Source organism: Brachyhypopomus gauderio, chromosome 17, assembly GCF_052324685.1.
Source record: "Brachyhypopomus gauderio isolate BG-103 chromosome 17, BGAUD_0.2, whole genome shotgun sequence".
In the NCBI taxonomy this organism is placed as follows: domain Eukaryota; kingdom Metazoa; phylum Chordata; class Actinopteri; order Gymnotiformes; family Hypopomidae; genus Brachyhypopomus; species Brachyhypopomus gauderio.
The window spans coordinates 11483619-11499460 of NC_135227.1; the positions used below are offsets into that span (position 1 = coordinate 11483619).

The 15842-nt window shown below is 46.7% G+C and overlaps 1 protein-coding gene across 2 annotated transcripts in view; it reads left to right on the top strand.

The window, feature by feature from the left end:
* LOC143480295 (formin) overlaps nucleotides 1-15842 on the top strand; it is a 58160-nt gene that overhangs the window by 34119 nt on the left and 8199 nt on the right. For both annotated transcript variants that reach the window (XM_076977878.1, XM_076977877.1), the window contains 6 exons: nucleotides 274-403; nucleotides 620-766; nucleotides 1028-1087; nucleotides 1194-1314; nucleotides 11468-11560; nucleotides 14640-14691. In XM_076977878.1, coding sequence (XP_076833993.1) covers nucleotides 274-403; nucleotides 620-766; nucleotides 1028-1087; nucleotides 1194-1314; nucleotides 11468-11560; nucleotides 14640-14691 — 603 coding nt within the window. The remainder of the gene's footprint in view (nucleotides 1-273; nucleotides 404-619; nucleotides 767-1027; nucleotides 1088-1193; nucleotides 1315-11467; nucleotides 11561-14639; nucleotides 14692-15842) is intronic.

The window sequence follows — 15842 nt, forward strand, 5'->3', positions numbered from 1 at the left end:
TGTCAGTGATATTTGACTTTTTAGCTTTCATTGTTTTGACTCATTGAGACTCAGACTCCAGTATTATGCTAATCTGCTAACTGGACATGAGTCTTTTCCTCATGCTTAGCTTTGATCTTCAGGCTAATCGCACTGAATTACAGTTAGTTACATCCAGACTGTGTGGTGCGTGATCTTCCCTGATGCTCTTCCATTTCGCACGAGAAGAAGTAACCTGTCTCCCAGCTCTCCCACCACAGTCCCTCTTTCGTTTTCTTATCTTGCCTTGGAAAGGTTCCTCTATGAGCTAAACCAGATTCCGGACTTTGCCAGCCGAGCTCACTGCGTCATATTCCGGTCTGTGTTCCTGGACTCCATGTCTTCCATTCACAGCAAAGTAGAGGTCATCTCCTCGGTGTGTACGGTACGTGCGGACCTCAACCGCCGGTCGCTGCTTTGGAATGCTTTGATGAGCACTGCATCATTTCATAAATGTTAGCGTAATGGTCCGAGTCATGTGACCAGTTGGTGGGATAGATTTTTGTGTCGTTTAGCAGCGTGTGTGTGTGTGTGTGTGTGTGTGTGTGTGTGTGTGTGTGTGTGTGTGTGTGTGTGTGTGTGTGTGTGTGTGTTCCTGCAGGTGCTCATGGAGCGTAATAGCGTTAAAGAAGTGATGGGCCTTGTCCTTGCCTTTGGGAACTATATGAACGGTGGGAACAGGACCCGTGGGCAAGCTGACGGCTTTGGCCTGGAAATTCTTCCCAAGCTGAAGGATGTCAAGAGCAGGGTACCCACCCCCACCCATACCTTACAGCACCAGAGAGGGCCAACACCACCCAGATCTGATTTATACATATACTTATCTTTATGGCTCCATTTTGTTTAGATCTTGAATGTGGCTTTGTTACTATTTCAAATGTACTTGCACCTTATTTCAGGGAATTTCTTTTTTTAATATATATTTTTTTATATTTTTTTGTTGTTTTCAAGCATAATTTGACCAAAGTGTACAGGTCATTCTAACATTTTACTTCATTTTCGTTTTTAGGACAATCGCATTAGCCTGGTGGATTATGTGGTGTCATACTACCTAAGAAACCTAGATAAGGTAGAGTACTGCTTACATGCAGAGAATACTCATGACTTAATGAGAAAGCGGTGTGCTCAGGATTCTCTCATGCTCTGAAGTGACGGTGTTCTTCCTCTTCTTCCAGAACGCCGGGACAGAGAAGAGTCTTTTTCCACTGCCAGAACCTCATGACTTTTTCCTAGCTGCTCAGGTCAAGTTTGACGACCTCTCAAAAGATCTCAGAAAGCTAAAGCGGGACCTCGCAGGTAGGGAACTCAAGTCGAACTCAGTGTGTCGGCATTGCAACCTTGTACCTAGTGTCATTTGGAGAAAGGCATAGGCCACCTTAAAAGGCCTGACTGCCCCACACACTAGCAGGATCACACTGTATGTGCCTTTAATGCCATATCTGCTTCTCCAGTTCTTTTTTCTGGTGTTTCAGAAAGGAACAGAAACATAGCTTGAGTAGCACAAACTTTGCGGGTGAAAATCCTCCCCTAGGGTTATCGTGGGAGTGTGTGTCGGTGTGTGTGTGTGTGTGGGTGTGTCCACCTCCCTCCCTGCTCCTAACCTGACAGAAGGCTGATGGTTGTGCTACCATTGGCACTTGGAATCTGTCTTTATTTAAATCAGCCAATAATATGACGTATGAAATGAATTTAATACTCTAATCAAGGTAAAATAAATAAATTATCCTGATCCTTACTGACCCGTGGGGGGGGTACAATATCCTCTACAAAGAGTCACCTGCCCACTTCAAGGTGTGTGTCAGTCACTTACTAGGAAAAAAGTGGCCAAACTTTGGAAAAAAATAAATACATCAGAAGGGCCTCCGCATTTGGACTGCAACAATTACATTTTTTATATATTTTTTTGAGTCCTCAAGGCATTGGCCCTGAATTGTAATGCAGAAACTGAAGTGCGTTGGAATGAGAACCTTAGGCTTTTTTTATCCTCACCACAAGCCGACCGGAATAAATATTTATGCCTCACTATCATGAACCTCGCAAGTGTTCTCAATTATTCTGCTGGTAATTCACCCCTGAGATTCTGGTGGTGGAAAAGCACTCAGTACGTGAGCCGTCCATGTGGATGAAGCCTCTCTACCATGCTGCCTGGTGTAGAGCCTGAGGTGTTTCAGCACGCTGTATTTCCTTGGGCTGTGATATACCGTCATGATTCTGTTAGAACAGTTTACAGAACTGTGGCACTTCCCCCACTACCCTGTGGGAAATGGAGTATTGTTATGTATTCAATAATATTCGATAAGGTTGTTTGTAATGGTCATTCGACAGTACAAAATATTCTGTCCATAATCACTGCAGTATGTAACATGTCATGTCTTGATATCTATTTTAAATTAGCACTGAAGGCAAGAATCACTATAGAAGTACTGCAACTCTTTTAAAGAGTCAAATCCTATCTTCAGACTTTCAAAATTTCTAAAAGTGATACATTTAAAAATGATACTTTTGCTTTTTTTAAATAACCTTTGGTTAACCACGACCATACATAATTAGTCAGTAAAAAAAAACAAAAGAAAAGAGGTGAAAAGAAAACTATCAAAACAGCCCACATAAAAACCCATGAAGGAGAAAAGGCGAGGAAAGGGCACCCAGCTGTGTGTTTAGAGACTCGCAGGTCATAGGTCAAGGCTCGCACCATTCCGCATTTACAGCACCCATGGTGCAGAGCACGGCCTGGGTGTGACTCAGGGAGTCATCCTCATCACCCCTCACAGTGGGGCGGAGTCATCCTCATCACACCTCACAGTGAGGCGGAGTCATCCTCACCACCCCTCACAGTGGGGCCTAAGACATCCTCACCACCCCTCACAGTGGGGCCTAAGACATCCTCACCACCCCTCACAGTGGGGCGGAGTCATTCTCACCACCCCTCACAGTGGGGCGGAGTCATTCTCATCACCCCTCACAGTAGGGCCACAGTTATCCTCACCACCCCTCACAGCGGGGCAGAGTCATCCTCACCACCCCTCACAGTGAGGCGGAGTCATCCTCACCACCCCTCACAGTGGGGCCTAAGACATCCTCATCACCCCTCACAGTGGGGCAGAGTCATTCTCATCACCCCTCACAGTGGGGCCTAAGACATCCTCACCACCCCTCACAGTGGGGCGGAGTCATTCTCATCACCCCTCACAGTGGGGCCTAAGTCATCCTCATCACCCCTCACAGTGGGGCGGAGTCACCCTCATCACCCCTCACAGCGGGGCCACAGTTATCCTCACCACCCCTCACAGTGGGGCCATAGTTATCCTCACCACCCCTCACAGTGGGGCCTATGTCATCCTCACCACCCCTCACAGTGGGGCCACAGTTATCCTCACCACCCCTCACAGTGGGGCCTAAGTCATCCTCACCACCCCTCACAGTGGGGCCATAGTTATCCTCACCACCCCTCACAGTGGGGCCTAAGACATCCTCACCACCCCTCACAGTGGGGCCTAAGTCATCCTCACCACCCCTCACAGTGGGGCGGAGTCATCCTCACCACCCCTCACAGTGGGGCCTAAGTCATCCTCACCACCTCTCAGCACGCCTAACTTCTGCTTGTCATGACTTTGAGCTGAAACTTGAGTTTCATATAACCCCTGTATTTTTTAGGGGTGAACGGAGTCTTCCACTCACTCATGTCGGTTCTTCTTGTCATGTCTCTCTCCTCTGTTCGCTTCAGTTCGCTAAGTATTTTATTGGTGTAAGAACTTTTCATGACAGAGAGAACAGTATAATAACCATCTTGGAATTATGTAAATATACACATTACAGTAAGCAAAAATTACCAGAAAAGCAATAATTTGATTACAGATAGTGACTCACATATAAACATTTAAAAAACAAGACAAAGTGCCTCTTTAAGCACGAATGTTTTAGCTGAAAAGCTTTTGTTAATGCAGAGTGGATGAGTTTGAAAGTCTCTCTGTGGATGTTTGAAGATCGGACACATCTGGGCCAGCTTCACCTGGCCAACAGGGACTCTTAACGTGGGCTCAGGAAGGGCTGGACACAAGTGTCAGGGAGAAGGCGTTTTATTCAGAGTACACAAATAAAACTAGAGCAATAAAATGAACAGATAAATTGAACAAGACACTCAACAAGTTACACAATACAAGAAACACACACCGAAACATTGAGTATCACAGAAACCTAACATACGTAGACAAAACCTGGGAACACAAACCAATACTCCCTAACTAAAACAGAAATATGAAGGAATAGACTAAGACAGAAAGCTTCAAATAAAAGCCAGACATACGAAGCCGGAAACTGTCAAGCGTATGCGAAGATTTAAAACATAAAATGATGACATTCACCAACAACTAAAATGGCATTGTAACATTGTTAAATATATCAGTTAACAAGGATAAACTGAGCACAGGTGATTACAAAGAGGCGGATACACAAATGAGGGGGTGGCTAAAGAAACGGACTGTGAGGATGCTCTTTCTGGATGTTCTGTGTTTTCATTTTCATTTCTACATTAAAACAGGGTTTTAAAGGTGATTATTTGGTGATAAATATTGTTTTTAGTGTTTCTGTAGTAAGAATATAAACAGACACTCAGAATCTGAGTGTACTGAAAAGAAAGAGAATGAGAAGGAGGTGTGAGGAGAGCTGGAGCTGGTCTGGTGTTTAGGGCTCCAACCCTATCTTGGTCCTGCTATGCACATGGATTTAGGGATTTCGGGGTTGAACCCCATCTTGGTCCTACTCTGAACATGGAGTTTAGGGGTTTAGAGGTTGAACCCTATCTTGGTCCTGCTATGCACATGGATTTAGGGATTTAGGGGTTGAACCCCATCTTGGTCCTGCAATGCACATGGAGTTTAGGGGTTTAGGATTTGAACCCCATCTTGGTCGTGCTCCACACAGCAGGGCAGCTCCTTCTCGGCTTGCTCGCCCAAACGGGCCTGGGCCTGGACTCCAGCATTGGGCCTCAGCCCCCAGAACAATGGAACAAAACAAAAGTGGTCGTCCTGTGTTTACTGTGGATGGGGGACGGCGCTTTCATGGACAGCCAAGCATTAATCATGGCTAGAGGAGTGCACGGAAACACATGATCCACCCCCATGTTGTTGCCGTGTTGTTGTGTTTTGTTTTTTTCCCGCTCTCTGTGGGCAGACGTGGGGGTCAGCTGGCTCTTTTGATCGTGCTACTCACAAGGCATGTAATTGCCCTGGGAAGAGAAACCGCAGCTCTTAAACTCCACAAACAGATTCATGAAGTGGACAGCCAAGGACCTTGGCAACTTAATCAATTAAAAGCAAGTCAGATGGAGAGGAGAGTGAAAGGCACGGTGCTTGGGGAGGAGCAGTCCTGATGCTTTTCTTCATGTAACTGATTACCAGAGACAAGCATGAAATGACTGTCAAAGAATTGTAGGCCTTGGGCTTGAGGTGACAGGTTGTTTTCAGATGAAACACATGTAGAGCTGTGTGTGTGTGTGCATCTGTGTGTGTGTGTGTGTGTGTGCACGCGTGTGCACGTATGGGTCACGGTGCATTCCGTTTCTCAATCCTTCATGTCAGAATCACACTACTTATAGTGAGCGGAAGAGAAGCTCACGTTGATCTTGGTGTCAGTCAGCCTCTCTTTGATGATGACTGGGACGGTCAGCGCCACCATGGACAGCGCCCGCCTTTGTCCAGCTATCAGAGTCAGGACGAAGACATGTGTTCTTCCAGCCACTGTGCTGCTTCTTTGGAATAACAATGCAAGATAAACATCAGATGAGCTCTGATGGCAACACATCAAAATGTGCTTTCCTCCACAAACCTCAGTGACGAACAAGCCAAATGACGAAACACATGCACACGCACACACACACACACACACACACACACACACACACACACACACACACACACACACACACACACACACACAGCTTTAGATGTCATGTTTTGGAAAAGCTTTCAGGAGAGGAGCCTTTTGTCTGGCCAGGCCCTGCGTGGTTATTTATATACCACACGGTGGATCATTTCCATCACGGCAAAGAAGAAGAATTTCAGAAGATAATCCACAATTATATACAACCCGGGAGCGCTGTCAGAACGCCGTATAAATCCTGGCTATTACGTCCAGGCTCTCTGTGGCCCTGTCTGTGGCCCTGTCTGTGGCCCCGTCTGTGGCCCCGTCTTCTACATAAATCAGCTCTCAGCCCCATCCCAACACACTTTGCTCCCTGTGCCACAGTACCTACAAGCCCCGGCATAACTAGAGCTACTGTTTGTTGGTTTATCTCGGCAATGTCAAAGTAGGCATCACTGTACTGGCATTTACAAGCGTCTCTTTTGTGAATTTTATGAACTCACATTAAACTTGACATTAGAGAATTTCTGTCCAAACCACTTTATAGTTCAGTTTATATTCTCAGTAGAGAGAAGCAGTTCTTCAGGCAGTGCAGATCATTGGACACTTTGGGTTGTAATAGGCCAGCAGTATTTTTGAACCAATACTGGTTGGTAGAAGGACCTTTATTTATTTTTTTTAGAAAACGTGGGCAATATTTTATGGAGTAGAGCACTGAAGGCTTAATCAGAGACAGAGACCTGCAAACCTTTTAAAGCCTTTGTATGTAGTGATGTCTTTTGGTGATTAAGGATGCACGAGAATAGCCAGATCTGGAGCTTCAAACGTCTCGAAGGGGCGAGAGTTCGCTTGAGTTCAATTGAGCGAGACAGAGTGAGAGGAACATGAAGGAAGTGACAGTCATTTTTCTCGGAAGCGAAAGGAGAGCGCCACCAAGCACACATGGACTAGCAACATGAGACAAAGGAGCTGTCTCTCCCTGGCGCCGGCTCTCCCGTCCGGTCTGAACACATGGTGTGGTGGCGGCTGTGGCTGGGCCCACGACTGGGGCTCACGCTAAACACCCTGCTTGCCCGTGACATTTAGGGCCGTCCGAGCGGAGCGCCCGCTGTCGGCTTGGCTGCAGTGATGGATGGTGTTCACCTCGCTCAGACCCCGCACTGAAACACAAACCTCTCCCGAGCGCTCAACGAGCTCTCGCTTCTGTTCCGCTCTGTTCCACTCTTCAGCCATCTCAACCCCACCACCCCCACCTCCACCCCCACCCCCAACTCAGCGGCGCCACTCCACACCACTGGCCGCTGGAGTTACATGACAGGACGCGACCAAGCAAACTCCTCTGTCTGGGTCTGGCCTTTAGTGCCATTCACAACCTTGAATTTGGCCAAGGATGAGATGAGGAGTTTTCAGGGAACCAGCATAAAACTGTTGGATTTTATACAAGTGAATATAAAACAGCTTTAAAGAAATCCACTACCCTACCTGATATCCATTGAATTACTTTTTATAACTTAAATATGGTTTAATTGATCTACTTGAGGAGTTTATATAACTGGAAAAATAAATCCAACAAAGAGGATTGTGTGAATATAAACAGTGTGTCGACACTTGGGATCAGGGAAGATGACAAAAATCACACAATTAAGCAAATCACAGTCAATTACAATGCTGGTGCTCCAACCAACATATCTGAATGTAGCACGGATGGACTATAACAGCAGACAACGAGTCCCATTGATGTCTAAGAGAAACAGAAAGACACAACTTCAATGAGCAAAAGAGTGAATCACTGAGCATAACCAAGTCAGATGATCCAGACATGTTCTGTTGCAACATGCTGATGGGAGGGTCAGAATTTGGTACAAACACGAACGGAAGAGCTCTTCCTGTCAGGTGTCAAGAGCTCAGGCTGCTGGAGGTGGAGTTATGGTGTGGCGAATGTTCTCTCTTACCATGGGTCCTCTGATACGTGGAGATGGACGTGAGAAGTCTTCCTGTTTGCAAGATTCTGCTGAACGATTTTAACCCCTAGTAGAATCTATGCCACAGTGACCTGCTAGGAGTCTCTAATAAAGTGGCCATTGAGCTTATATGTATCATATAGAATGTATAAATATTACAAATATATACAAATATTTGTGCGTATATAAATTTCTACTTGTCATAAATTTGAGCACAGTAGTATAACATTAAATACAACACCAAAAAGAAACGAATTGCTCCTTATAACTAATCAATCACTTGCATGTCGTCTAACGTAAAGGTAGAACAATCGCAAAAAGAAAGAAGGGGCGCTATGCCCGTATGAGAAACAGTGGGATTATAGTTGCACATTGTGTTTGCTTTTAGCATGCACTGGCACCCACTACTGTACATGGTAACATTTAGTGTCCATGGTAACAGGGCCCAAGGGCCCAGGCACAAATGTAGCCATGAAGCTTTTAACCATTATACTGTTATACTGAGCCTTCAATGTGTCTTACAGTCACCAAAGTTATTATATAAACATATACAGCACACCCACACACACACACACACACACATATATATATATATATATACACATATACAGTATGTATCTAAGCCAGTCCCACCAGCAGATCGACACTGGTTTGTCAGTGTTGGTTAACACAAGCTGCTCGATTGAGCTGCATGGTTCTCATTGAGCCCAGAGGACTGATTCACCCATGGGGACGCTGCTCAGAGTGGCAGCCAGACCAGAGCAGCATGTGATGGGGACGAACGCTCGCTGGGACCCACGCGGCCACACACCGCTGCGTCCGCACACGCATTCGGCAGGAGTTCCGGCCGTGAACAGCGGGATCCTGCTTTTGGTTTGTTGACTTTTTCCTCCTTTTTTTTATTCAGCCTTTGTTGTTTTTTGAGGTTGCCTTCTTGTGTCTGCTCTGTGGCCCAGCCGCTACAAGCAGAGGGGCTGAGACCCGCCGGGTGGGGTTGTTTGTGGTCTCCGCGTCTGCTGCTCCACAGGGAGTCGTCAACTACACGGGGCCTTACGCTGACTCAGCTGATGTGGGCGTCATGCCGTGAGAAGGGGCTGCTGTCATGGAGAGAGGGGAAAGGGCAGATATGCCACAGACCGAGCAATGAAATCTTTACATGGATGTCCGTCTTAAAAAGCGCCACTCTGTTAGGTCTGCCACAGTAAAAACAAGCAGAGCTCATCGTTTCAGATTTATTTTTGAGGTTATCTGTCTAGATTGAGACGTTCAGTAAAACTGATTGTTAAGCTTTAAGAGGTCCCAGAGCTCGCCCCTCGCCGACCTCTGACCTGGGTGTTAACCCCGCCCACTGTGTCTTCACACCAGTGATGGCCCCGTTTGTGTTGTTGTGAAGCTCATGTAGAAATGTGCCTCTCGCTGATTCTAAGTATTTGTGACCATTGTTAATAACTAGCAGGTGAAGTGAATTTGCAAAACCTATTTGCACGGTGCTTTTACTGTAACCCAACAGCACTTGTTTGGAAGAACTTCCAAGTCCATTTGTGTGTGTGTGTGTGTGTGTGTGTGTGTGTGTGTGTGTGTTTGGTTGTTTGTTTGGCAGGACAACAAAGCCAGGCCTTGGCACAACTAACACAAACATGTGTCCCAGACCTGGGATGGCCAAAGCCCAATTCACCATGTGCTGGGTGGATCCACCAGGAGTCTCAGACTAATTATGATGACCTAAGATGAAGTCAGCCTTGTCCGTATAACTGCTTTAATTAGGATGTAAAAATCTGAGATCTGATATCAGTGAAAGCTGATCCCCTTTCCCTCAGATATGTTTGATTGGTGTTACCTCAAAACTGCCACCTATGTTTTTAGTCATAATATCAGTCATATGATATTTTTATTATTCCAAAAAAAGACAATGTGTTGGGAGCATTGGGCTGATGTATATTCTTGGTATGTTATATAATTATTATTATTAACTGCAGGCTTGTACAAAACACCATCAGGAAAGAATTACCATTTTAACATAGCTGAACCATAAACACGGGGTAAAAAAATAACATTTAAAATCTCAAAAATGCCATATAACTTGGATTTTACTGCAACAGTCCCGACAGAACTTCCCATGAACACGTGGGGTTAAACAAATAGATCCCATTTATTAGCTGAAAAACACGGGCTCGGGTCAGTAAATACCTGACAGATCATCACCTGAGGAGGCGCTTCAGTGTGCAGGACACCAATGCTGCTGTAGGGGTCACAGGGCTGCACTGGGCCAGCCACTGCTGAGTAAGGAAGGGCTGTCAGAGAGAATTCAGGAACCAACAGCCTTTCCTTTCACCGCAGTGAAGTGGCTTTGAGCCTCAAATTCATTCACAGACTTGCGTCTTCATTTGAGAGTTGATGAAAAAATCAAAAAAATCATTTACTTTAAAGTTTAACCAGCCATAAATTCCAATGGCAGACGTGAAGAGCAGTGCTTTTGATTATGGGAGACTGGTTCAATAATGAAAAGCATTGTGGCTCTTGTTACATTCTGAAGTGGGCCCAAGCTCGTTTAAAGAGAGTGCCTGTATTGTGTTTTTTTAATAGACATCTGTTCGGGATGTTTTTGTGTGCATTTACACTCTGCTTCCTCTTCCATCTGTTTTCCTCACAAGACCCTGTTTAACTTAATTACGAAAGTGTCAGTACCAAACTCATATGCCCTTCATTAATCTCTGGCCTGTTTTATACCCTGTCTAGTCTTGATGACCCCAGCTGTCAGGAATACCCCAGTGACATCTGGATTCGGTGCAGTTTCTGTGCAGAGTGTGATTGGTCAGACAGATGAAGGCTACAGCTTAAACCCCTCCTCGTCATATCTGTGCGATTAGTTGATTTGCTAGTAGGAAGTGTCTGACTTGTATTAAAAATTCCAAATTGCACTGACGTCTTGTTACTTTCCAACCATTACCCTCACAGGCCACTTTGTCAGAAACCTACCTTGCACCTACACTCACCGACAGCTTTATGGGTGACACCTATTTTATATGCATTCCATACATGTACAATTACATGTAGCTGTGTCCATCAACCACGTTGTTCCACCTTGTTCTTCACTGGTTTGTTTTTGACAACTGATGACCACATATTAATTTGGCAGCGAACCATTCTCACCAGAGCTCTCTCATGGTAGAGGTGTGGTTACCATGGTAGAGGTGTGGTTACCATGGTAGAGGTGTGGTTGTTGGGGCAGCACTGTTGCCAGTGTGCAAACCAACCAACAGCAGTCCTGTGGTCAGATACTGACCTCTGATGAAGGCTTAGATGACTAACCAATGCAAGTGAACAGATATGATATGTGTTTTAAATACACACCTACAAGGCACATTTGTCCAATCAGTGACTGGTAGGCATATTGTCTGCTAACCAATGCTATGTTGCTTAATTCAACCAATAGCAGGACTTTTCACTGCACTGCAGTGACTGTTCATGGAGCCTCAAATTCATTCTACCCCCCCATGTCATCTTTCATGTTCCCATCCTCTTCCATTTTCTCCATCTCCACACCCAAGCTCTTCCTCTTTCCTAGTCCAAACTCTGCTAAGTTTCAATTTGTTTGTCTCTCTACCCCCATGCCCAACCCCCACCTGCAGTCTGTGAAAAGGAAGTGAAAGATGTCTGCACCAACTCGTCCGAGGAGCACCTCCAACCGTTCAAGGAGAAGATGGAGCTCTTCATCTCTACTGGTGAGTGGATCGGCAAAGGGGAGCGTGTGACTGTCACTGCTGCAGCCGGGGTGAGTCTGGTGTGGTTTGCCTCATGCTGGTCACAGCGTGTAGTCGGTGGGAGGCTGGGAGGGGTAATGGCGCATGGTGTATGTCTAGTCCAACACTAAAGCTGCTTGTGGTTTTTTGGTCTGATTCGCCACAGGGTAGCTTGTAAACTGGCTGCTTTCTCCGTGCTATTGCTGACAGCTAACATTATACAAACGCGATGGCGTTAATTGGTCCCCACCGGTCCACATTCATCGCTAGCCACCAGTGCTTCCCAGGCACCGAAAAAGGTCCGAGCGGCACCATGCGGCTTCCCAGGCCCGGGTGCAAGAAAGGGGAGTTCCGACCCAACGTCCTTGCAACGGGGAGCACCTGGCTCCGGGGTCCCCCGGGCCTAAGCTCTGACCTGGCTCAGTGGGGATCGGGTTGCGCTGAACACACTGTGTGTGCTCAGGTCTGCTATAAAGCTGGCGGGGCATCTCTGAGCAGGCTCTCGTAAAGCCTGGCCTGCCCACAGCAGGGACAGTGTGGAGGACCACCAGGGCAGGGGACCCTTACTTCAACGCACCCCTCCCACACCCTCCATCCATGATGCTCCTGGGCACTGTACCACTGTACCTTCCTTCACTCCAACGAACCCCTGGAGGTTATGGACCATCATTCCTCATTCTGATGCTAATTTCAGTGTAGTTACTTTAAAAAATTTAGTTACTGAATCATATGCCTTCATAAACCTAATATGGTTTATATGAAATTAGGCATAAACAAACCTCTTTAAAAATATAGATTTTTTATAATAGTGCAGCCCATCTTTGAATGCAGACTTTCTAGTAGGATACTTGGAAAGCTCCCATTATAAACAGAATTCCTTTGGCTGTCCCCATGTTCCTGCTTTTCCAGCACTGAGGGGCTTAGCTGTGGCATTAGCTTCCTTAGGGTTAATTCCACAGATCCAGTACACAAAGCAAATGGAGATGGCATTCGAATGGATGTGGAGATTGTGCAGGCTCTTTTTTGAGGAGAGGCCGTTTGGTTGAGCGCTCCCTCTGGGAGGAGTTTGGTTTTGCTTCAGGGGATTAGTGGAGCAGTGAAGCTCCTGTGAAGGATTATGTGTGTGAGGAGTTTGGAGCACTCTTGGATTGGCCAGGTGGCAAGTGCTTGAAGAAGTTGAAGTGGTGAATGTGTGTGTGTGAGAGAGTGAAAGAGAGAGAGAGAGAGTGGGCGAGAGAGAGAGAGAGGGAGCGAGAGAGAGAGAGAGAGAGAGAGAGAGAGGCATAGAGTCGGCGAGAGAGAAGGAGAGAAAGAGAGAAAAAGAGAAAGGGAGAGAGAGGGAGAGTTGTAACCTGCTCACATTCTCTTCATCCTGCCATGGAAGCTCAGAGATGAATCCCACTTTAAGTCAGACTTCGTTCTGCTCTAGGCTTTGCTATCCCACGACCGCTTGAATGTATATGTGAGTGTGTGTGTGTGTGTGTGTGTGTGTGTGTGTGTGTGTGTGTGTGTGTGTGTGTGTGTGTGTGTGTGTGTGTGTGTGTGTGTGTGTGTGTGTGTAAATCCATAAGGAAGGCTTCACAGGGCAGTTAGGTGAGAGCGTGTCCTCTCAGGTGACGCTGAGAGACCTGCGTGCAGCCTTGAGCAGTGTGTGATCTGTGCAGCTTTTACATCTTCACAACTCATTCATCCATTGTGCAGTAATTCATTTACCTCAACACATACGCACACACAATGCATTTAGACCATGCGCTCTGTCATTTTCCTTCAGTGCATTATACTTTTGAGAAACAACGTTGCACAGACCTGTTTGTTGAGAGCAAGTCAAATAGATGTGTGGCATGTCAAATGTAGTGAGAGCACTTCAGAATGAGCCTGTCATTATAGGAGGTGTGAGGAGTGCGGGGCTTCGAAGAAGTGAGTAGAGCTCTTAAAGCCTTAATTTATTGTGCCTCTCTGCATGCGACTCCCATAACTTTCCAGTTAGCCACTACTGGTCTCTTGTTTACAGAGGGAGCTTGGGGTGGTGTGTCGTGGGGGGATATTCACACATCCTCTCTCTCTACATGCTGGTCTGCCACCTCCACACACTCACCCTTACACACACACACACACACACACACACACACGCATAGGGGGAGAGTGTGAGGGACCTCCGGCGCCAGTCCGCCCCTGCTGAGACCAACGCCATTGGTCATGGCCTACCTCTTTCTGTCCGCTACCCCACCAGAGCGGGCCCCTCCCATCATTAAGTTCACCTCAAATAATCACATACACACACATACACACATCCTCCAAATGGAAAAGGGTGTTTCCCCCCCGCACCCACCCCGCAAACACACACACACAACACACACACACAGCCTCTCCACCAAAGACCCCCAATACTTGCCTTTGAACCATTTTTTTGGAGACTTCCCCCCTCTTAAATCTTTGGAGTAGGAAAGGTCCCCCCACCCCACCCCATCAAAGTGAAAAAATAAATCAATAAATCTGAGATCACAGGCTCTCTCTGGCCCTAGATAAATTCTTGCACCTCAGACTGGCCTGCCGCACACATCTGCCTCGCATTTACACACTTTTACATGGCCCTGCACAACAGGAGTTCCCAAGCTTCACTCTTTGCCCCTGCTACACTAGTACACACAAACACACAAACACACACAATCACACACGCGCACATGAACCTCACACACACATGCCCAAGCACGAGACGGTAATGGACCTTGACTATTTCAAAAGCTGCAGACACCTCAACAACTTCTCACGTGCATCAAGAACGCAGCCTTGTAGCAGTGTAGTGGTGTCACCGGCTCCTGGGTTGCGGTAGCTGAAACCTGCTTTGTGCTTACAGCACTTCCTAAAGGCACTTTAGCCATTAGACGAGTCTAGGATACCCCAAGTGGTCTGCAGAGACCTCAGTGAAACACTAAACAGAAGCATTCACTGCCGGCTAGTTTACAATAGTGTTTGCAGTAGTCGTAAAGCATAGAGAACCTCTGTGAGGAGCTACGCATGTTCCGTTATGCATCCACCATTACTGTCTTCTCTTCTTTTGCAGCTCACACTGACTACACAGCTGAAGATGACCGTCTGAGCACTGCCCAGAAAAGGTAGGAGGCCCTTCATCTCTAAAGAGATATGGCTGTGCGATATTTGTTGTTCAGACAACACTGCGTTCCTATTATCCCCTTTGAGGCCTGTCTGGAGACACGCAACATCCAGCAGAGAACTTGGCCGAGGGAGATTTATGAGACGCCAGCCACTGAGGGCTGAGGAGAGAGGAGCAGTGGCCATTCAGCACCGGTGATGCTCGTCATCTGTAACAATTAGCATTAGCTGATAAGGAGCTACAAGGGGGAGGGACACAGAGAGAGTGGAGAGGGGCTTAACTTGCTGAGTAATGGTGTGGTCAGCTGTCATGTAGCAAGGACTTCCTTCTCGCAACATCAGTGCAGGACCTGAGGCTCAGGACAGACCGAACTGCTACCCAGGAGCTGGAGGGATGCCTAGAAATATCTCTATGAACACACCCATACACACGCATACACTCGCATACACACGCATACACACGCATACACTCGCATACACACGCATACACACGCATACACTCGCATACACACGCATACACACGCGTACACACGCGTACACTCGCATACACACGCATACACACCCATACACACGCATACACACGCATACACTCGCATACACTCGCATACACACCCATACACTCGCATACACTCGCATACACACCCATACACACGCATACACACGCATACACACCCATACACACGCATACACACCCATACACTCGCATACACACCCATACACCGTGGAGTTACACTGCTGCCTTATCATGTGGACTTATCATGAGTATTCGGTGCCTCAGACTCCCATTTGTAACAGTGCAAACTGTTTCGGTGATTTATGCTGAAACACTGGACGTTCAGATGCCGAACCACAGAGAGCATATCTGGAAGCTTTCATGGAGGGAAAATACTTTTGAAATGACAGACAAAGCAAATTGATTATTTTCCCTTGTTTAGCTAGAGATGAGAGATTTTTGGCATGTCTGCTAAACCATGGTGAAATGAGGTCAATAAATCATAGGGTGTGCACATGCAGTGAAAAGGGGGCGGCTCTGTACATCAGCCAATCAGACGCTCCTGACAGTCCAGTGGGATGCCTGCAGGCTGCTCTATCAATCTGCATGGCTGATGGCTTCTTATTTTCCATAAAGAAGACACACCTACCAAAGTGAAGT